The sequence below is a fragment of the Topomyia yanbarensis genome, chromosome 3 (assembly GCF_030247195.1).
Source record: "Topomyia yanbarensis strain Yona2022 chromosome 3, ASM3024719v1, whole genome shotgun sequence".
Classification (NCBI taxonomy): Eukaryota; Metazoa; Arthropoda; class Insecta; order Diptera; family Culicidae; genus Topomyia; species Topomyia yanbarensis.
This window is the reverse complement of record NC_080672.1, coordinates 262426741-262450019: the sequence shown is the minus strand read 5'-3', so window position 1 is coordinate 262450019 and position 23279 is coordinate 262426741. Positions and strand designations below refer to the sequence as shown.

The 23279-nt window shown below is 37.0% G+C and overlaps 1 protein-coding gene across 1 annotated transcript in view; it reads right to left on the bottom strand.

Moving 5' to 3' along the window:
- The window catches only part of LOC131693788 (glutamate decarboxylase), a 90210-nt gene that overhangs the window by 44856 nt on the left and 22075 nt on the right, over positions 1–23279 (bottom strand). The window contains exon 2 of the mRNA XM_058981926.1: positions 6042–6281. Coding sequence (XP_058837909.1) covers positions 6042–6281 — 240 coding nt within the window. The remainder of the gene's footprint in view (positions 1–6041; positions 6282–23279) is intronic.

The following is a 23279-nucleotide window of genomic DNA, read 5'->3' as shown; positions in this document are numbered from 1 at the left end:
TAAAGACAAGTGGCTGATTTTATATATTCGTTGGTTAGTTTCTCCATTGTTTACAGCATAATGGATGAGACTTATAGGCCTAAATGATTTAGGTGAGCTTATGTCTCTTCTATTGGCCTTAGAAATAAATACTACTTTAACCTATCGCCAACTGGTTGGGATGCATCCGAGTGTTAAGCTAGCTCTGAACAGTTTCATAAGTGGAGCGTAAAGAATTCCTTTACTTCTTTGAAGAAGTGCTGGAAATACCCTGTCTCTATCAGGTGATTTTAATGGATCAAACGAATTAATGCTCCATTCTACCCTAGATTCTGCAAATATCTGATTAGCCAAATTTCCTTTTCACTAGTGTTGTTGGGGAGGCTACATTTAATATTTGTTTTGTTAGTTGCCTCACTTAAAAGAGACACGAAGTCTGGAAAATTAACTTTAATCATAACTTCCAATGTTTCTGAAGCAGTGGATGTATAGCGTCCATTTTCTATTTTTAGAGTTTGGAGTCCATTTGAGTGTTTCTTTGAAAAGCTTTCTGTAATCTCGCAACTTCTGGAGTATGTTCAATGTTTTCACAAGTTCGTCTCCAGTCTTTACGTTTAGATCGCCTTATCTCTCTATTGTATTCGGTGAGAGATTCTCTATATTGTTCCCACTTTGATGTTTGCTTTGCCCTGTTAAACAATTTACGAGTCTTCTTTCTAAGTTGTTCTAGTCTTTTGTTCTACCAAGATACATCTCCATTTGTGGGGCGTTAACCGTTTTAAGGACAGCTAAAATCAAATGCATGTTGAATTCTACTAGTCAATTCTGCTGAGGCTGCTTCGAGACCCTGTTTAGTTATTATAGTACCTTCAATATCTACATTTAAATTTTTGTTATATAACTCCCAATTAGTTTTCCTCTAATCTCTGAAAGATTCTATTAGCATATCATTTGCTTCGTACTCAAATAAAATATGCATATGATCGAGAAGAGAGATTTCTTCCGATAGATAAAAGTTCTTTATTCTTTGTTATATCAATGGACTACATAAAGTCAGATCAAGAACATCTTTCCTAATTGCATTAACAAATATAGGAGTATTGCCATTGTTCCATATATCTATGATAAATGAGGTTATTACATATTACGTATTGTAAAACGAACATTTCAAAATTAAAATTTTGGCCCCCTTCGATTTTTTTCTGTATCCGCCCCTCGCTATTGTGTATAGGTGCAAAGTGTACTAACAATGTAATAGACATTTCCACACTTCAATATCATGAACATAACCAGCCATACAATCGTGGTTGGTAGAAATAAGAAAGGCACAATAGCACCACTAGGTGAATAAAACGAAGTTTAATTTTTCATCTGTATTGGTCTCCTTAAAGTGTTGTTAGAAAGATAAAAAGCCCAAATGAAGATGTCCTTCAAATGCGATAATAATAATGTAATAATAGCTGCCCGAACAGCCTGAAGTTGGGAACCCTTCGAGTGCCTCACACTGTTATTCTATCCGATCTCGCGATACAATGTTTTGTGAAATTAAACGACGCAATGCCAAAAGTGGTACTTAATTAGTTACTTTAAGTACTATTAAGTCCATTACGTACCGCCATTATTTGAAAATTTCTCTACAGCAATTTAATTACAGTAGAGATTTTAAGTTCAGCACATTCTTACTTAAAATACGTGAAGTAATTTTAGTACTGTTGTAATATTGAAAAATATACTTCACCTTCCAGTCCCTTGCCAATTAAATTCCGTTACAATAGTCTATTTAGTACTGGAAATGAGGTTTCCTAGTAGGGGAATTATGGTTAAAACCGACACGTTAAGCTTAACCCTTTCTCTGAGCTACCACAAAACTAATAAAATTATAGCTTCTGCATAGAATTGCCTTCAGGAATGTCTGGAAATTTTGAACTGTATTGAATATTGCTCTCCGTGAAAGAGGAAAAGTCAAGAAATTCCAAACTTTTAAGTGCTAAACTTAAAAAGTTTTCGCATTTTGAAAATTCATTTTCGGTTATTGACCCCAACACCTAAAGAAGGTTAAGAATTGTCTGTCTGCACCATTCTCCGCTACATCCCTCATCCCATAAGGAAGCTATCTCGGCCCAGTAATATTACTCCTCTACTTTAATGACTACACACGGTGTGTTTGGTAGAACAATTTTATTCGAAAAAAATCGGCATCGCTAAAACTTCAACATGTGCCTTATTTTAACAGTGTTCTCAGAAGAACCTGAATGCTAGCAAAGTCCCACCTTTAAGCGTAAAAAGCATAATTCCAGATTCCACCGTTTTATGCGCACCTATGATATTTTAGGATCATGGAGATATAGAGAAGAGTAGATAAAATTTGAACGAAATTAACACTCTTTTGAAAGAAACTGGGTAATGCAGCAGAATGCAACAGTTTTTTTTCTGTCACAGATATATTTGTTTCTTCGTTTTTCTTATTCACTCATTCTGGAGTATGCTTGATGTAATCGTGAATCAACCTTTTTGCTCGTTACCATCTTGTGGGATATATTTGGCCTAAATTTTAACTTTATATTTGATCAAACTCGATTAGATATTTAGTCATTTGATTTGATTTCGATTGAGAATCCGGATTGACAGTTTCATGAAGGATAGAAAAATAATTTGATGAGATTTATGTTCAAGTTTGTTAACTTTTGGAAATGGCTGTACATTGAACAGAACTCGCAATAGTAAATGAGAAATAAAGGTTTTTTTTATTCATTTCGTTTATTTGATAGGCACAAATGCGTTAGCTTGGCGGTGCCAAATTCTTTTGTTTTTACATTTTGGATATTTTAAAACTAGGAGGTTACAATGTTGAAATATTTTTTTATAAAAGAAAAATTTTACAGCTATCTTAAGATTAGAAATAAGATTCTATATACAAGAGAGGGGGCAAAAGATTTTTTTTATGAAAAATTTGAAAACAAGGAATTCAATAGTAATAGTTTTTTAGGAAATATTTACAGTTATCTTAAAACTAACAATACAGTTTAGTACACAAAAGGGGGAACAAATATTTATGAAAAATTTCACCGGTGTTTTAAAACTAGGGATACAATTCTATTTACAAGATGGGGGACAATAGTTTTAACAAAGAGGTAAAATTACACTATCTTAAAACTAGGAATATGGAATACAAATTTGTTTTGTTATCGGAGGCTTATGCTTGGTCAAGAAATTCAGAGGTGGGCTTATTTCCAAAATCGGTGTAGAATCAGTTGTATCAAGGACAGGGGAGAGAAGGCGTAGATGGTGACTTGCAACTTTCGGACAAACGGGAGATCAGCGAAACAAATTAGCGCTTCAGTCTAGTAGGTCGGATTGGCGGATGGTGTTCTTCGGACCCGCGGGGAATCCTTCAAAATAAAGGTTTTGTCTATTGTGCGAAGATAGCGATCTCAATATAAAAGTAGATATAGAAAGTATCACCTTTACCCGAAAGGCGTGTTGTTGTTACGGTCTCCAGATTCTGAACTGAACTGGCAACTTTGTCCTCTTGATATGTTGTCTTTGCTCTTATCCCATATTATGAGGGAAATCTTCAATAAACAGACTTGTATTACTTTTAGAATTTACTGAATGTATGGTCCAGCCTTATATTTTCTTGTTCGTTTTCTGTTCTGATCCGTGTTCAACGAGTAACGACTCCGAAATTTCTTCTTAAAGGAAATTATGAAACTTGGTTTTGTTCTTTTTTCTTAGATTATGTGAAGTGTGTTCGATTTGGAAATAAAATTTGAGTACAAGTAAAAATGTGCATCTATAAATTCTGATGAAATAAATTTACCCCAAAAGATAACAAACATGGATCCTAAACTCGAAGAGCTTTTTTCTTTTTTAATCATCTTTCTTTTGATGTTGATAAAGACAAACATGATTCTCAATCCAAAATTGCAATAAAATCCGTCGTTTATTACAATGACTCGAACTGTCTACTTTAGTTCATTCAAATATAGAGCTTTGAATTTAAGTCAATTGTATTTTACCAGGCAGGATAGGATCAGGAAGAAGGGTCATTCTAGTTTACATTAGCTATCTCCTAGAGCTAGAAAAGAAATGAAAAAGGCATGATAAAATCCGTTACTACATTAATCAACAAGATGTAAGATATAATTTGGTCAACACCTTTCCACACCTCCTTATTCATATAGTGTCATTTTCGCCCAAGACCCGGAGAAATCGAAAAAAATATATTTTTTCTGCTGAGAATGGGACTTTGTATACATTGAAATTTATCTGAATTTACTGTTCATTTAAACCAAACATTTTTTTGTAAGTCCTTGTTTATCGACTTCTTAAACCATGGGCCCCGCGCACACCTAAAAACTGATAAAATTTTAATAACTTTCTCGGGTGATTTTATATCGATTTCTAGCATTCTACGAAGTTGTACACAATGGGATTGTTCATCAGATTCTCACTTTTAGTATTTTTTGAATGTCTATAGTACCAATTAGTAGCAAAAATGCGATTTAATTTCATTAAAAAAAAACTTCTGTTTTCAATCAAAAAACTTTAAAATCAAAGTTGTTCTAGACCCCCCACAAAATATTTTAATTTTATTTTCAAATAAAAGGGAAAAGTCCATTCTTTAATATCCCGAAGTTTTACAGATGCTGAATTTTTTTGAATAAAGTTGTTCGACAAAGACACCGTGTACAATATTAAATTGCAAGAATCCCGCCTTTCTTTCGCCGACGACATGAAAATTTTTCGGTAACGGGATTAAACCGGTTCCGAGTTTCTTTAGAGTGAACTGGAGAGCTTTAGTACATGGTGTAATCTAAACAGAATGGTTTTAAAACCGAGTAAATGCTCAATCGTCTCGTTTTACGCGGAAATTCCATCCGATTCAGTTTAACTACCATTTCTTCGACTCAAGCATTCCAAGGCACTCTCACGCCAAGGATCTCGGAGTCATCATGGGTTCGGCACTAACGTTTAATAGGAAAAGTCGTGGGGTGTCGGTTTTACCCGTAATTCCGCTACCGACTCTTTTGGGTCAGAATCGGTATTAGCCGGTCGGAAGGAGAAGAAGCCACCAGCTTACCGCCTAACAGCAGCAGATCAACTGTAGTACATAGTAGTGTGCAGATTGGAGAAATAAACGCGGTAAAATCAATTAATTCGTTTGTTTCCTAATGGTTTGTTTCAATAAAAAAATGTTTGTCTCCATTTCCTTAATTTTCCTTATTGTGTATTGGTGTAATTTTTGCACTTTGTGCTGGATGACCAGATAATGATTGATATCGAGCATATGTTTGTGCTTACCACTGCCTTGATGCATCTTTCATTGAAGCAATCTTTAAATCTGAACCATAGTTTCTCTAATACGTTTTTAATTGTTCGACTTTCCCCATCGAAATCTGCTACCGACGCATGTGATAAATGACACTTAATCAAAATGATAAAACCAAGATAGATGCCAGCAGCTTTAAGTCAACCTTTCACAAATGAGAATACTTGTATATACCGCACCGGAGTACATCGAAGAATGCTCTTCAGCCGACCCTACTCAAAACGGACTGAACCATTGGGATGTGACAAAATAGCAGCAAACGTGCGCTTAGATTATAGTAAAGAAAAGAACAATCTGCAGGGCGAATGTTTGCAATATCATACAGCGGGGAAATGCTTTTCCGCTGTTTGCCAACCCTTGGATTACCTTCTGTTACACGGAACAGACTGAGATGAAAAGTGCGAGCTGATCCGGATATACGTCTGTTGTGCTATTTCAATGTAATCCCTCTTTTTCGCATGTACCATATCGTTTAGCGTCAGTCTTGTGGAGCAGGTAAGGCAGTAGGAAACATTTTGTTTTGTTTCCGTTGGCACAAAATTGAAGGGGAGATTGATTCATCTAACCCGATGCAGTTTTCAAGGACTGTTTATGTGAAGAGGATTTTCTCACCCTAACGAGTCATGGAGTGTCTTCCTACTCATCGAGATCATCACACTTCAATTAGCATCACAGACCGTTGCCGGACGTTATCATTTCACCGAGAGTTTGAAGGATGTTTGTAACTTACCCGTTTTCACCTGATATTTGAGTGTAATGGCACAATCTCTTATCAGCTGTTGTAGCGTAACTGGATCATCAGACACGTCTAGTTTAAGGAGCTTTTTCATATCCTCTGGGTGATGGAAGTCGAGAATTTTCTCATTTCTATCGTTTTGGATATTAACGTAATCGATCAAGAGTTCTGCTACTTTTTGCAAAAACTCGCGCGTTTCGGCGGAATCCGACGATTGAACTACCGGAATAATATCTGAAAATAATTAAAGAAAATACATAATATAATAGGTTATTGTTTAAGACTCAAAGGATTAGTATTTATTAGCAACTATCAAATAATTGAACATAGTGGAGAACTTTAGCAATATTAATGTGACCTCAACTTCCTAATGACAGTGAAAACTTTATTCCCAAGTGTCTATAAGTTGAGGTAATGTTGAGACAAACATACTCGGAAAGTATTGCCAATCGGATTGTTTCTTAAGGAGTAGCAGCCAGAATTACATATAAATCTATCACAGTTTTCTGAATATACTTTTTTTATTCAGTCTGTTTATTTGATAAGGCAGCTTGAAGGTGCCAATTTTTGTATTTTACATTTTAAATTTCTTAATTTATTATATTAATTTATATTCGAAACTTTGTGTCCATCTGACCATAAGTACCAAATTAAAGATAATTAACCTAACATAACAGCGAACGGTGACGAAACTGTGGTGAATTAATAACGAAATCGCTCGATAAAATCGTTGAAGCTAAGAACCATCGCTAGAATCGTACTACTGGCAGCGTAGATAGTGTTACGCATTTCGATGTGTAGCAATTACCGCGGACAAAGAATTCGGGATAGAGTGTAGAGGTTGATTTGTCCAAGGAGATCAGGTACATTGTACTCAGCCAACATAAGCTTAGATATAAAAATAACCTGTGAAGCATGTGTACGTTCTTGCAAAGTATGAAGTCCTAATAACCTATAATGGTCCTCATTTGGTTGCAGGTTCAACGGATCATTCCAAGGCAATTGAGGTAATGCAAATTGCATGAATTTGCGCTGGACACTGGACAGCTCCATTGTTCACTTTCCTTTGCATGATAAGGGCACCAGACGAATTCCAACTGCAATATAAAGCCTTAAAGCAAAAAGGATCCCGTAATTTATAGGAAATTTTGAATATAAAACCCAGCAGTCGATTTGATTTGTCAATAATCGCTGATCCCGAGCAGAAGAAAATAACTTCACAATACTAAATTCGGTTATACTGTACCCAATACTTGAACACCACAATAAGGTATTAAGGAGCCTTGCATAAGATGTAAAATACCTGAAATAATAACTGAGACATGTACTAGGAATAGCTAGTTGATAATGAAACGAGTTATTGTAATACCTGAATAATAACAGAACCTTTTCAACCTTCCAATAACAAAATTCACTGTATGGAGGTATTCACTAAGGTATTGATTTGGTAATTGCGAAAATCACTGGAATATAGCAATAATACCAAAATAAAGTATTATACCTCATTGAGGTATTAAGCAGGTATTGAAAAATGTTTCTTCAATACCTGCTAATACCTCAATGAGGTATTAATAATCAATTAATACCAGGATTTGGTATGATACCAGAAAGTAGTATGCTGGGATTATTGGCCAGTTATTTTCTCCTGGTTGGGATAAGTGATTGGTATAAATTAGCTATTTATCAAGAATAACGCTTAGATCTTTTATGTGGTCAACGCGCTGCAGCTGAGATCCAGCAATGTTGCAGTAGAAATTAAACATGTGCCTTGTACGATGAAAACTGATGATAAAACATTTCGCAACACTAAGGATCGACATTTTTTGACATCAGTTGTAAAATGTATCAATGAGACACTGTAGCTCACGACAATCGGCTTCATACCTTATAACGAAATATTTTCAAGTCATTGGCGAAAAACAGTTTCCCTCAAGTCATTGGCGAAAAACAGTTTCCCTCAACGCATTAGAACGAAGACCGCATCATTCACGAATAATGAAAACAGTAGCGAACCTAGTGTAATACTTTGAGGAACTCCGAAATTATTAGAAAAGGGTTCTTACACGTTGTCACCAATTCGAATAACGACCTCGCGGTGGACACGATAGGATCAAAGTCAGTTATAGAACTTCACGGTAAATCCTAGTTTATTAAGATTTGCTAATCGTATTCAGTGGTTAACAGCGTCGAAAGCGGCTTTAAGATCTGTGTAGACTGTGTCCAACTGGAGTTTACTGGTTATATTTATCCGTAGTGTTAGTGTCTGTTGAAACAATCATTAGCGATACAACACGAATTATATTGGTTGCTCAGAGAAAGAGAAAGCTGATATTAAAGGACAGCTTCAATAGATGACCGAGAGCCTAGCCATAGTTTTCACGATAAATATCTTATTTAACTGATGATTCAAATAAACAATGAAATCTCCTAATTTTCAGGTGAAGAAGCCAACAAAAGAAATTTTTCAAGTTTGGCACTTGCTATAGTCCCGCTATTCAGCCCTGATCGAGTCACTTTTTCAGCTATAAAAAACACGGTGCTACCATTATTTTGAACTTTTCAAGTGAACTAGGATAGGATGTAGGTCTCATTAAATGCAACACAAAACCACGTTTGAAAAATGTTGTATACCGTCAAAATTTTGATTTGAGGAACAAAAACACTTTCTCGGAGCTTCGGCACCAAAAAATCAGCACTGTTCCATTTTTTTGAGATTTTGTTTTGCAAAATATGCAGCAAATTTTTACGATGGCTCGTTTTTGCTCTAATGATAACTCGAAACAGTACTTAAATCCGTCCAATTTAGGGTCCAATGACATTTTGATCATAGAAATCGGTCAAAATACAGGAGTATTTCAATTCTTCCCAAAGTAGGAATTCTCGCGCATTGACTCTTAAAGGCGAAAAATTCATTTTGGAAATAACCGCTCCAGTGCAATTCTGATCATAGTAGCATCCCACATAAACTACTTAACGCCATGGGAGTCAATTCCTAATTCGACTGATTTTGATGATTTAAATATCGGTGAACGCGAAATTAAATGTTCTTTCGAATTATCATTCGAACAAGGACATGCCTTCGGAAAAATGTTGAACTATTGGCATATTTTGCATGAAAAAATCACAAAAATAGCAATTTTCATTTAGTTGTCTTACTATTTCTTACACAACAGCATTCTTCTATCCAGAACTGTCACAAATCGAAAATGGACTGAAAAATGACAACGTTATTAGTCAAGATTTAAAGGGTATATTACCTACATCTTATATTATGTAACTTGAAAAGTTCTTTCAATGATTTTTTGTAGTACCGTGTAAGCGGAAAGCTAGTTTTTTGTTTTGCACAATTTTAAGATAATGAAATTTTTATATGGTCGTAGCAGTATAAAAAAAACATTTACTGTGTCTGATATTTTCCTAGATTCACTAAAAAAACACCTAACCGCATCCAGTTCTTCTCCACAATGTCCCTAGCCCTGCTACACGTTCAAATATGATTATCTTTTTAGAATGACCCTTTTCCCAAAAGCTAACTTATTGCAACAATTCTAGTTTCTAACATCAGCAGCTTCAGAACATCTCTGTTGAAAATGATTCCACAAAACGAGAAAATATTAAGTCGTCCTAAGGATGAGACAACTTAAGCTATCTCTAAATCCTCAATTAGCAATTATTCTAGCATCGAAATAGCATACACCAAGTTCAGGCAAAATATTGCGAAGAGTAGTGAGTAGCACAGCGGGTGACCCTTTTCACTGCTATAGAAACACCCGTGGTTCAGTGGATACGATTCAACCTTCGGGCACCCGTATTATTTTTATTGATGAACATCATACAACTTTAAAGCGGAAGTCACGAAACGAAATAGTACTGGTTATAGAAACGAAGTATAATTTAATACGTAATATATATTATGAGCAAATCATGTTCTGCTTCAAGAAAAGGTTCCTAGGATATGACGAATTGAAGTAACACCTCATCCAGGGTAGAATCAATTTTGGCATTCAGCTCTCCGTTTTTTAAGCTGCCGTCATTCGTTCCAATGAACGAGAAAATTCCTTTGCAGATAGAGCGTATCTTCCACTTCGAAGGGTCGCCAGTCGAATTAAACTTCCCCTCCAGTTTGACGTGTGTATAGATTTAATAAAACAGCTCGTTTTTGAAGGGATTTACTGATGGAAGCCACCCTCTGAGCTCTGGAGTATGCTATTTATTTTGCTATTTTCGGCTATAAACGTTAAATAACGCAGTGGGAATTCATTCTGAAATGGTGAGGGTCACATGACGAAATAGGGAACCTGTGGTATAAGCACTTTCTTCATGCGTAATTTGCCTGGTAAATAGTAATTAATTATTGGTAATTTAGATTTGTTTCTAATATTTTTATTGTTAGAACAGGAATAAGTTTGACAGTAGTGAAAATGGGAAGTTTAAAATCTCGTTCGATAGAAGAGCTTTTGTGGTTAAAATGGTCACGTCGCACACTGCCTTCATCATTCATTATAAATCCAGTACATTACGCACAGTTCGTTGAAATATATGAATGGAACAAGGTCGCACAACGCAAGCTTAGACAGTATATCGAAAACTCATAAATAACACCACTCTATAATAATGCCAAAGTATAATCCCATACTCCCTAAGGAAACTAAGGAAATGTTTTTTCTACCTCCGATATGAAAAAGCCTTTCAATGAGAATGAACATCATTGAGAAGATAAGACTATTATTCTGTTCAATGGGTAGCAACTGGAAAAATGCGTTGCGTTTTATTTGTCGATAAATCATAGCCTAATCTTTAAAAATTGTTTTCGAGCATATTGCAAAATAAGCTTCAATATCAACGGTGGCAGATGCAGGAAATGAATATTGCATTAAGAATTCCAGGTTCCCATTCAACCTTGTCCCAGCAGAACACTGGGCTATTTAAAGTGTATAGGATTAGTGTGATCGTATACTATCATCAACTGGAGGCATCAGCGTTGCTCTAAAACCACTGTGACGCATTTGTGACCAATATTATGCTACTAGAACTTCACATTCACGTTTGTGAATTGGTACAGTGGCATAATCCGTGAAATTCTACATATTCCTCCAGCATCACGTTCGGAAAAGACGTCAAATGTTTTGCTATAAACCATATAACTTTTTAGTGGTGTAATCATTTTCGTATATTTTTTTTTTTTTTTTTTTTTCATACGTTTATTTGACACGGCATTTGCAATAGCTTTTTACGCCAGTTTCTTTTTTTACATAGCACGTTACAAAAATCCTTAAGACTAATTTTAACTATACTAGTACTTTGTCTAAAACTAACACTGAAATCACTTTATTGTTTGCTTTTTTCCTTACATTGTTGTATTTCATACTGATCTAGTATTTTCGGGTGTATTTATTTACTTTTTTTTCTGTTATTGTCTAAATTTAAAAACTAAATATTCTAGGTTCCTTTAATTGGTGAATGATTAGCCTTGGATGAGAGTATGAGGAGATGAATTTAATTAAATTTTGACAGATGCTGTTTTTAGAAAATGATAGATAAGTTCCATGTATAGAGGATCGCGATACGCCAGGATGTCTCTAACAGGAACATGGATTGGTCTTCCTCGGACTTGTAAAGAATCTACTAATTGTGATCTGGCTTCACGATATTCAGTGCAGGACCAAACAACATGCTCAATGTCATGGTAACCTTCTCCACAAGCACAATGATTACCCTCAGCGAGCCCAATACGACGGAGATGCGCATCTAAAGTATAATGATTGGACATGAGCCTAGACATCACACGGATGAAGTCCCGACTTACATCCAATCCTTTGAACCATGCCTTCGTTGATACTTTAGGGGTAATTGAGTGTAGCCATCGTCCCATATCTCCATTGTCCCAAGATGTTTGCCAACTAGCAAGTGTCCTCTGTCGAGAAGCGCTATAAAATTCATTGTAAGCGATAGGTCTTTCATATATTTCACCATCTAGTGCACCAATCTTGGCTAAATTATCAGCTTTCTCATTGCCCGCAATAGAGCAATGGGCGGGGAGCCACACTAGGGTAAATTTATAACATTTTCTTGTCAGGTTACTCAGAGATTCTCGTATCTTCCCCAAAAAGAATGGATCGTGATTATCAATCCTCTTTGAGCGTAGAGCTGCAATTGTGCTGAGACTATCAGTGAGGATAAAGTAATGGTTCGGGGGTAAAGTATTAATTATTTGCAAACTATAGTGAACTGCTGCTAGTTCCGCTATATAAACAGAGGCGGGTTCTGCAAGTTTGAGAGAAATTGAAAAATTATTGTTGAAAATACCGAAACCAGTGGCCTCACTGATTCGTGACCCATCAGTGTAAAACATTTTAAGGCAGTCTATGTGTTGATATTTACTTGTGAATATTTTAGGGATCTCCCGCGAGCGTAGATGATCCGGAATTCCACGAATCTCTGCTTGCATGGACGTGTCGAAGAATAAAGTGGATTCAGGAATATCTAGTATATTGACGTATGTGGGAACATACCTAGCAGGCGTTATTTCTTGTGACATGTGATTGAAATACACTGTCATGAATCTGGTTTGGGGTTGAAGCTCGACAAGTCTTTCAAAATTTTCAATTACCAGTGGGTTCATAACCTCACATCGAATAAGTAAACGAGAAGAAAGATCCCAGAATCGGTCTTTTAAAGGAAGAACTCCCGCTAGTACTTCAAGACTCATCGTATGGGTCGACTGCATGCAACCTAAGGCAATTCGTAAACAGCGATACTGTATCCGTTCCAGTTTAATAATGTGAGTGTTCGCAGCTGAACGGAAACAGATGCACCCATATTCCATTACTGAAAGTATTGTTGTTTGATACAATCTTATCATGTCACTTGGATGAGAACCCCACCATGATCCAGTTATTGTTCGCAGAAAATTTATCCTTTGTTGGCATTTCGTTATTAGATACCTAATGTGGCCTCCCCATGTGCCTTTAGAATCGAACCAAATTCCAAGGTATTTAAAAGTCAGGACTTGGGCTATCGTTCTACCAACCAACTGAAGCTGAAGCTGAGCTGGATCACGCTTCCTTGAAAAAACAACCAACTCTGTTTTCTCCGTAGAGAAATCGATGCCTAACTTCAAAGCCCAACTTGATAAATTATCCAAACTATCTTGCAGTGGTTGTTGTAAATTTAAGGCTTTTGGTCCTGTAACAGAAACCACGCCATCATCTGCAAGTTGTCTTAGAGTGCATGGGCTGACAATACAATTATCAATATCATTCACGTAAAAATTGTAGAGAAGGGGGCTTAAACAAGAACCTTGTGGGAGGCCCATGTAACTTATTCTGAATGTTGCCAAATCGCCATATGAAAAATGCATGTGCTTTTCTGACAATAAGTTGTATAAATAATTATTTAATATTGGTGAAAGACCACATTGATGTAGTTTCTCTGAGAGAACATCAATGGAAACAGAGTCGAATGCTCCTTTTATGTCTAAGAACACAGACGCCATTTGTTCTTTTTTTGCATAAGCTAGTTGGATTTCTGACGAAAGTAGCGCCAGACAATCATTCGTTCCCTTTCCCCTCCGAAAACCAAACTGGGTATCTGATAGCAAGCCGTTCGCCTCAACCCAATTGTCGAGACGTCGTAGGATAATTTTTTCCAACAATTTCCTGATGCAGGATAACATTGCAATCGGTCGATACGAGTTATGATCGGAGGCTGGTTTTCCCGGTTTTGGAATAGCGATAACTCTCACTTGTCTCCAGTCGTGCGGGACAATGTTCTGCTCAAGAAGCTTATTGAATAAATTCAACAAGCGTCTTTTTGCTAGGTCAGGCAGATTCTTCACCAAGTTGAATTTAATTCTGTCTAGTCCCGGAGCATTATTGTTGCATGAGAGGAGTGCAATTGAGAATTCCATCATTGTCAAAGGCGAATCTATGAAATCGTTACTTGTGGGAGCATCGCGAGTGATTTTCTGCGCAGGAGCAGAATCGGGACAAATTTTCTTGGCAAAATTAAATATCCAACGATTCGAAAAATCTTCGCTTTCATTAGTCACGTTTCGATTCCTCATTCTTCTGGCTGTGTTCCAAAGAGTACTCATTGATGTTTCTCTTGACAAGCCATTAACGAAGTGTCTCCAATAACTAGATTTTTTGGCACGACGTATACTGTCAAATTTGTTTTGCAAAATGAAATAATTTTCAAAGTTCTCACGTATACCCCCTTTCTGTTTCATAATTTCTTTGTAGGCAACTTGTTTAGCTTCATATGCATCAGAGCACTCTTTGTCCCACCAAGGATTAGGGGGCCGTCTATTTATTGTCATTCCAGGATTGCATTTCGTTTGGGCTTGTTCTGCTGCTTCAATAATTAAACCCGCTAGGAATTCATATTCTTCGGTAGGGGGTAGCTCTTCTGTCGAAGCAAGAGAAGTGGAAATTAATGTTTCGTATGTTTTCCAATCAATATTTCGTGTTAAGTCATAAGGAACATTGATTGAATTCGTAAGGCCTAATTCACTGTTAATTGAAACAACGATTGGCAAATGATCGCTACCGTGAGGATCAGGTACAACCTTCCACGTGCAGTCTAACCGAAGTGATGTCGAGCACAGAGATAGATCTAATGCACTTGGACGTGCAGGAGGTCTGGGGATGCGTGTTGTTTCACCAGTATTTAAAACTGTCATATTAAATTCGTCACAAACATTGTAAATCAAAGAGGATCGATTATCATTGTAGAGGGAACCCCACAATACTCCGTGCGAGTTGAAGTCTCCCAGTATCAGACGCGGAGCAGCCATGGATTCCACTACCTCAAAAATTTGACGTTGTCCAATTTGAACTTTGGGAGGTATATATATAGAAGCGATAGACATGTCTTTGCCTTTAATGTTCGTTTGGACAGCTACAGCCTCAATGCCCGCAAACAAGGGGATGTTAATTCTATAGAAAGAATAGCACTTTTTAATTCCTAGAAGCACTCCTCCATACGGGGTGTCTCGGTCTAGGCGAATAATGTTGAAATCATTTAAGTTGAAATTAATGTTTGAGGTAAGCCATGTTTCACATAGAGCAAAAGCATCGCATTTTAAATTATGCAGTAAAATTTTTAAGGAATCAATTTTAGGTATGATACTTCTGCAATTCCACTGTAAAACAGTGATGGAATCTTTCATTGGAGGAGGTGAATTACCCATTGAAAGATACAATCGCTGCAAGGATGGGCCATTGAGCAATCAGCTGCTCTAAAAATGTTCTAATTGTTGGGAGGAAAGCTGAAAGTATACTCTTTAGTGGTTCAGAAATATTGAATGCTTTAAAAATCCAATCAACAATTTCAGAAAATTTCAATAATCCTACCCCCGGCTGAGGCTCAGAGGAAGTCGAAATTTTATTATTTCCAGTAATGGTGTTCTGTTTGGATTGTACGTTCCCAAAACCGGGCGGAATTGATTTCGGTTTTGAATCGGAATTTTTCGGTTTTGGGCGCAGTTTATCTATTGGTGGAGAAATTTTAAGGCCCTTGCTTGGCAGCTTGGGAAAAGAAGACTGTTTTCTTTTTCTGGAATTTCCGGGTAAAACAAATGATGTACCTTCGCACGCTCCGTCAGAGTCAGACTGTTCCGAAAATAGAGATGTGTAAGTGTTTTCTAAGAAGATGGGTTTAGGGGTAGCATTTTTCAACATTTCTGCATAGGAGCGCTTAGACCTCTCCTTCAAGGATCGTTTAATTTTATCCTCACGCAATTTATAAATGGGGCATGCAGGGACCTCATGTGAGTTTTCTCCGCACATTAAACATTTTTCTGAATTTTCATTACATGTATCCTCTTGATGAGAACCCCCACATTTGCCACACCGTGCCTTATTGGAACAGTAAGTGGCTGTGTGGCCAAGCTGTTTGCAATTAAGGCAATTCATTACACGAGGGATAAAAAGGCGAACAGGGAGACGAATCTTATCGATAATGACATAGTTGGGCAGCGCAGACCCAGCGAAAGTCACTCGAAATGAGTCAGACAGTCGATAAACTTTTTTATCTCCTTCGTGTGATACTGAATGCAATTGCTTGCATTCAAGTATTTTTACGTCTTTAAGTATGGTGTCTTTGAAACGACCAACCCCATGCTTAACTAAGTCATCAACAGTCAAACTCGATTCTGTGATGACCCCATCAATTTCAATTTCCTTTGAAGGAATATACGCTCTATACTCACGCGTAAAAAGCTCGCAAGAAGCAATTGCATTGGCTTGTTTGAAACTACCAACGACAATGCGTATTTTATCTTTATTGACTTTGACGATCTCTTTTACATCCGAGAATCGCGAAGTCAAATCTTTAGAAATTTGAATAATATTTAGCGCCTTTACTTTACGCCTAATAAATACAATCCATGGTCCCGTTGACGACTCTGGGTAAATTTTAATTCTAGTCGGATTTACATTTTCAGCATAAGGCTTAGGGGGAGGGTCTGTTACTCGTTCTCCCATCTCTTCATCCATTTTACCTAGCAAGAAAAACTATCACAAAAAGGAATGAAAAATATACCTGTTATACCTGTAGAACACACCTCATGTGTTACGTTGTAAACTCGGTGCCCGTTGTTTGACAATGTGACACCTGCTGTTCTTCTTCGTCGCGTTGCTTCTTCAGTAGAGAAATAGTCCTACCTGCAACACTTCAAAACTCTCTTCGATTAAGCTGCTCGTCGGTATCACCACCACAAGCGCGCTCTCTCCGTTTCCACCACCTCGGTAGACAAATGTGGCTACCTGTGGCTTGCTGCGAAAATCCCACTGTCGATGCGGCACTTTTCAGTGCCACTTGTTTTCCTTATTCGTCGTACCACTTCTGCGGTAGACAAATAGAGCAAATGGGTCTACCTGTGACGCTTCCCTCTCGTCGATTAGAATTGCCCGACGACACCAATACACTATATTTTTTTCTGTGTGTACAGGCACGATCACTGTCGATCTCTGCCACCGCGGTAGGCAAATTCGTCTACCCGCGGTTTGCTGTCAAAACACCACTTGTCGAGGATGCCGTTGACCACGCCTCCGACGTATCAACTGTCGACTCACACTTAACAAACTGGTCTCTCTCTCTCTCCCACAATAACGCATACAGCGTCTCGCACTCCGTCACTCTCTCGAGAACAAATCCTTCCACCTGGAGGCACAACCGTCTCGGTCGGTTGCAAAAACTGTTATGATTTTCGTATATTTTTAATGTGGCTCATGGCTTTTCGGGGAGAATGCCTAAAAGGCTGGGGCGGTATTGGGTAATGTTTGGAACATAACTGTGAATGTTCGGTGATTACATGGAAGAACGTCTTACCTTCTCAAACGCTTCAAATTGATTGCGGAAGGATAATGGAGGCATCGACGGTAGTGGCTTGCTTTGAGCGGATGTCACACACACATTCTCATTTATGTTTGCGAGGCGAAAGCGGTTATGTGCTGGGTAAGTTAGTCCACGTTCTTACAAAGTTATATTGCGCTCAATTATGACATTTTCTACAAATCGGATTCGGACAAAATTCCGCCGCAGAGGAACCCTCCGCCGGAGATGACTAGATCCACCGTCGGGGACTAGTTGAGTGGTATGCGACGCAGCAATGGGTTCAGGTCATCGGGGCGCCAGCGAACTGGACCCCAGGATCCACCAGAATTGCCGCACCGACCTCGATATCTTAACGGGTAGCTCGTGAGTAGGCTAGTCCACCGCCGGGGACTAGATCGAGCACACCGCGTCGAACAGCCAGCAGTCGTTGGGGTGCCAGTAAACCTGAAGTTACGCTCCACCCTGAACAGATTTCGGCATCCATTGGCTGACCCTTTCAGTAGGCTACCGCCGGGGACTAGATCGAGCTCGGGACGAAGTGGGGAGCTAAATGGCGCACGAATGATTCGTAAGAGCCCAGGTACTGAATAGACTTCGGAACAAAGAACTACACACTAAAAAAATCTGAATTTTATCGTTGACGTAATTGCAAACATGACACAATTCAACAAACCGTAATTTACGAAATGACAGAACATTACCGTGTTCCATTTAATTTTACATGAAACATATACTTTACATGCGCAATGACTTAAAATTACACTTCCTACCATTCAAAAAAAACGCTGTATGTGGAGTAAAATTACATGATTTACGAAATTAAACGTCATGTAAAATTAAAATCAAACGTAAAACTAATTCATTTTTGATGCTCGTATATGTCATGGTCAGGAGACGTAAATTTACACTATTTTTTCTAGGTGTGTAGTGTTAAGAACCCAGAAGTTACGGATATCAAACGAATTTTATCGTGCATGTGGCTACTCGTGACGAGACATATAAGCCACACAACCTACAGATCATGTATATCAGGTAAGTCGCCAGATTACAACAACAGCAACCAACGTTCGACTTCGTCTTATCAACATCCGACACTAACTTGGCGCCAGGACTAAGCTAGTGCCAAATTGTCGCTGGCTCCGAAAACGGAGACACAATTAGTGTATCCTAGTATCCTGAGCAAAACTTTAATCAAGCGTGATGTCCCGCGAGAAAAAACTTGGTACGTCTTAGCAAGCCCATGCAAGAGACACTATGCTATATTTCTCCCTAAGGAGAAAATTTTACGCAAAACACAATTTTTGTACACTATGGATAAAATTGGGTTAAGCCACTTTTGCACGTTAAGGGCACAAAGCCTATAACAAAATTAGTTATGAAATTTGCGCTTCGATTTCTTCTCTTCAGAATCCGACACTAACTTAGTGCCAGGACTAAGCTATCGTCGGATTAACGCCAGCTCCGAAAACGATGACACAATTTGTGTACCTGAGCAAACTCCAAATTAATCGTGATTTCCCGCAAAAAAAAGTCCTGCTGTTCAGCTGGTGAGAACTAATGAAACTGAAACATAGTTCGGCTTATGCATGATGCACAGCAGTCTCCCTAAGAAAGAGAATTTAGGTAAACCCATTTTTTCTCTACTGAACAGAATATTAGGTAAAACCACTTTTGTACGTTAAGGACACAAAACCTAAATCAGTTATGGAATAAGAAGAAAAATTTAGGTAGAAACCAATTTTTTCCACTATGAAAAAAATTTGATTAAGCCGCTTTTGCGCGTTAAGAGCACAAAACCTATAACAAAATCAATTATGGAATTTGCTCAGAAGCACAAGTTGTGTCTCTGTTTTTAAAGCTTGCGTAAATCCGGTGCACAGAGGAGTAATTGGGGTCGAATCCTGGCCAAAATTAATTGCTGCTGCAATTGTTGTTATTATGCCTTAATATGAACTAAAAATCTAATCCTTTCGAATACTAGTAATTTCTAGGTGATCTTTGTGAATACATTTGTTTTTCCAGTTGCATAGACATTTGATCAGTGGGAAAGGGAGAAGAAAAGGGACGCCTGTGCATATTTTCATAGAGATACATTTTGGCAAACATAATATTTGGCCTTACAGCATTTCGGTGTACCTCAAATTAGTAAAAAATTCAATATTTTCAAATCGCTTGGGATTGGTGGATCGGACAAGATCGGAAGAGTTCGAATATTTTTTGTATAGCTGAAATCTTGTTTTGTAATACTGCTCCAGCAACTTTGCCGGATCTAGCCGTATAATGTAACTTTTTTATCGTTAAAATTTGGAATAAAATGTTTAAAAAAGGTATTTTTTAAAATTGGTGCAATACACAGCAAGTCTACTTTTTTAGTTAGTTTTAAGCTGAAGTTAAACAAACGGCTGTGTTGAACTACGTTTGTAATAATATTGTCTTATTTAATACAGTCATCATCACTAGAAAGCGATTTTGCTGAATATATTACGAAAACGATTAAAACATCTCTTAAAATATCACCATTGGGCATACATGCAAAAATTCTTTAACAATTTTTGATATACTCCTAATTTTGCCACGTTATGCAGTAAGTTCTTAGGTATGTAAAAAAATGTAACGAAACAAAAAAATCGAAAAAAATTATTTTGGTTTTTGGCCATGATTTTGTTCTAGTTACTCCTCTGTGCGATGCTAGCATAGTCCTGACGCTAAGTTCTGATGAGATAAAATCGAAATGCAACTTCCCTAACTAATTTAGCTACGGGTTTTGTGCCCTTAATCCTTCATAGTGGAGAAAATCAGTTTTTACCTATTTTTTCCTTAGGGAGAAAAATCTTTATTTGGGTGAGCACATTTTTGTTTTCTAACAAATAAATTACCAACAGTGAGAGTATAAAGTTGAATGTGTTTTTGCTGAATATTATTATTTTTTGGGTGTATTAATAATCCATCCTTGAAGAAATTTTACCTCCGGAATGACGCATATCGATGAATATTGATCAAAAAGTCGTTTTTTTACTGTTTTAACACATAAATTTTCTTTTGTTAGAAATACAAAAATGTTAATAAATTGCCATTTCGGTGTTTTTGACCATTGTGCTGATTATTACAAACTAAGTTAGCACGAAAAAAGTTTTAATAAATAATACTCAATGCAATTAACAGCAATTACAACAAATATTATACTGAAATAAAACATTGTTAAATCGGTGAAACTGTCAAAATCGCAATATTTTCAAATGACTTGTGTTAGTGGTTAAGTTTGGAATTTTAATAGAAGAAACAGCTTATATTTCTTGTTTTCGTTTGTAGGAGAGTTTGTTTGCCCGGGATTAGTTAACTTTTTTAGAACTTTTCAGGTACCATCGACAAAAAAATTCGTGGAATTGATTATAACACACCATAAATAAAACAAAATGCTTAAAATTAACTCTCAAACGTTATAAAAGGTCGTTTTCAACCCACCCGATTTTGGCAAAGAATTGTTTTCAACTAAAAAAAGCTTTTTTCTTTCGAAGATTTTGGTTTTTTAAAATAAAAAATAGTAAGTGAATATATAATATTTATTTGAGTCAAACATTGAACTACAATGTAAAACACCACGGCCATGGCCTTCACAAGCTGTTCTTTACCTTCTCCCTATTACGGCAAATTATTTTTGTTTGTCCATAGTTTAATGAATATCCAAATGTCTGTAACAAGTGTCGCCAATCGTTACCAGATTGTGTACCGCTGACAAACAACAGCATGTTTCTGATATTGAAATATTTACTCTTCACTCGTTTAGCTGCCTGCACAAAACGATGGAGAAAAGGAGGGTTGCTCTCTTCAGTGGCATATGACGGATGCTGCGTCTGGTTCTCCTTAAGAGTGGGTGTCTGCCAAACATGATCAAAACTGCCCCTATTTGGTATGATTGTGCACAAATATGCTAGCCTAACTTAACACAATGTTGTGTACAGCAGCAGGAGAAACAACCCAGTGAGGGTAATTTTTAATTTAACATTGCATTTATCATTCCGTTCCTTAACGGACGGGGAAGAATGCTTCAAAAGTATTCTAAGAATGTGGTTCGTTATTAAATTTTACTAAAAGTACAAACACGCATTATTAGGTTGGAGTTGAAGAATCTTTTTTAAGAATTGTTGCAAACTGAACAAAACTATATTTCACTGAAAAGATTTTATGCTAACATTAACATCGTTGCAAAGATTGAGTTTTAGTTTGATTCAGAAATCCCGCGCTCCTGACATATGCTGTTTGTACATCTAGTCACGCATAACCCGATTATCTACACTTTAACGGATCGTTAACTGCAGTCTGAATTGAAGTCAGTCGTGCGACACCGGTGACATGTTTTTGATTTTTCCGCATTGTATCTGGCATTCATCTCAAAGAAAATTGGTTTTTCCCCTCCGTTTGAGCTTAGGTATGGATTATCTTCGCTACTGGAATGAACAACGGACATCCAGTTTTTGATGAAGGTGGCTGGGGCTAATTCGCTTTCTTGGCTGTCGGAATTTTGAACATTATATATATTCAGCTTTCGTAAATTTATGGCCCATCACTGGCATACATACTACTTGGATTATTTTCCTATTTTTTCGTTAATGTGCATCTCACACAAGCCTATCCTTTTCAACTCCTATGCTCTTGTTATCTTAAAATGTGTGCAAAATAATTCTATGTGCCTAACGATCTATTTAATAGCCCAAAAAGATATTTATTTGAGAATTCTAAATGACAATCTGTGCTATTTTTCGTCTTAACAGATGAATAAAGAAAATGAGAAATGGTGAAACCTTTCAAACATTTTAAAATGAAGTAAATATATTTTAAACATTATGTAATAAAAACATCCTGAAACTGAATGTAAAAACCGACTTAATGCACCTAGCAGTGATGGCATTGCAAAAACACTCATTTTTTAAATCTCGTTTCATTTGAAGTTTTTAACATTGGAACTATGGGAAAAATGAGCAAAAATATATTAAACGCCATAACTTTTAAAGTAGCACTCGGAAAATTACGTTCATACCTTTCTGTAAAGAAAAACATCTTAGTATTTCAACTAAAGTAGTAGGGGAAGCTGGAGTGTTGGGGCCTTTTTTCCCAAAAATTCTCCCTACTTAATAAACATTCTACTCTATTCTAGTTTCCGGACCTAACCCATCCATTTCACCGTACCAGGTCCGCCCCTGAGCATGACCTAGATCTGGGTTTAGATCCAGACAAGTGTCTGAATCCGAACCCTCGCTTCGGATACGTGGATCCAAACCATAGGTCTTGCTTCCCGTACAGGACGGGAAGCACTGTTTATATTTTGTGTATTCGCTACCTGGTCCGCGTGTAAAAGACACATTCGACGCACTTGTATCATGAAAATAAAACTGCTAATATAAGTAAAAGTTGTTCTGAAATATGTTGGTATAGGTTTAAGGCTCCCAAATCATAGATATATGGGCATTTTTTAAAAGAATTTTATGACGGTCGTCGATAAAAACAAGTATTACATTTATGACTCGTTTTAATAATTGAATTGATTTTTCCGTACCAGACCGACAGGTTTGTGATAAAATTAATTTGGAGTAATTATAAATGTTATTTTATTTTTCACATATTGTACAAAGATTTCATCTCTGGACGCAGATTTTTTGAGTGAATGGATCTTCGGATAAAGGGGGGGGGGGGCAAAAATTGGCCATTTTTGCGTTGTCCCCTAACGCAAAAATCATGTTTTTTTTTAATCTTTCCCGACAACAAAGCACGCTTTCTATGAAATCTTTTCAGAACCTATTAGTACTCATCAAAACCTTTCTAAAAATGTGCTATTTGTATATAACAAACTTTGAAATCGTTCTTCCACAGGGGTGCACTGAAGTGTTGCCACCTAAC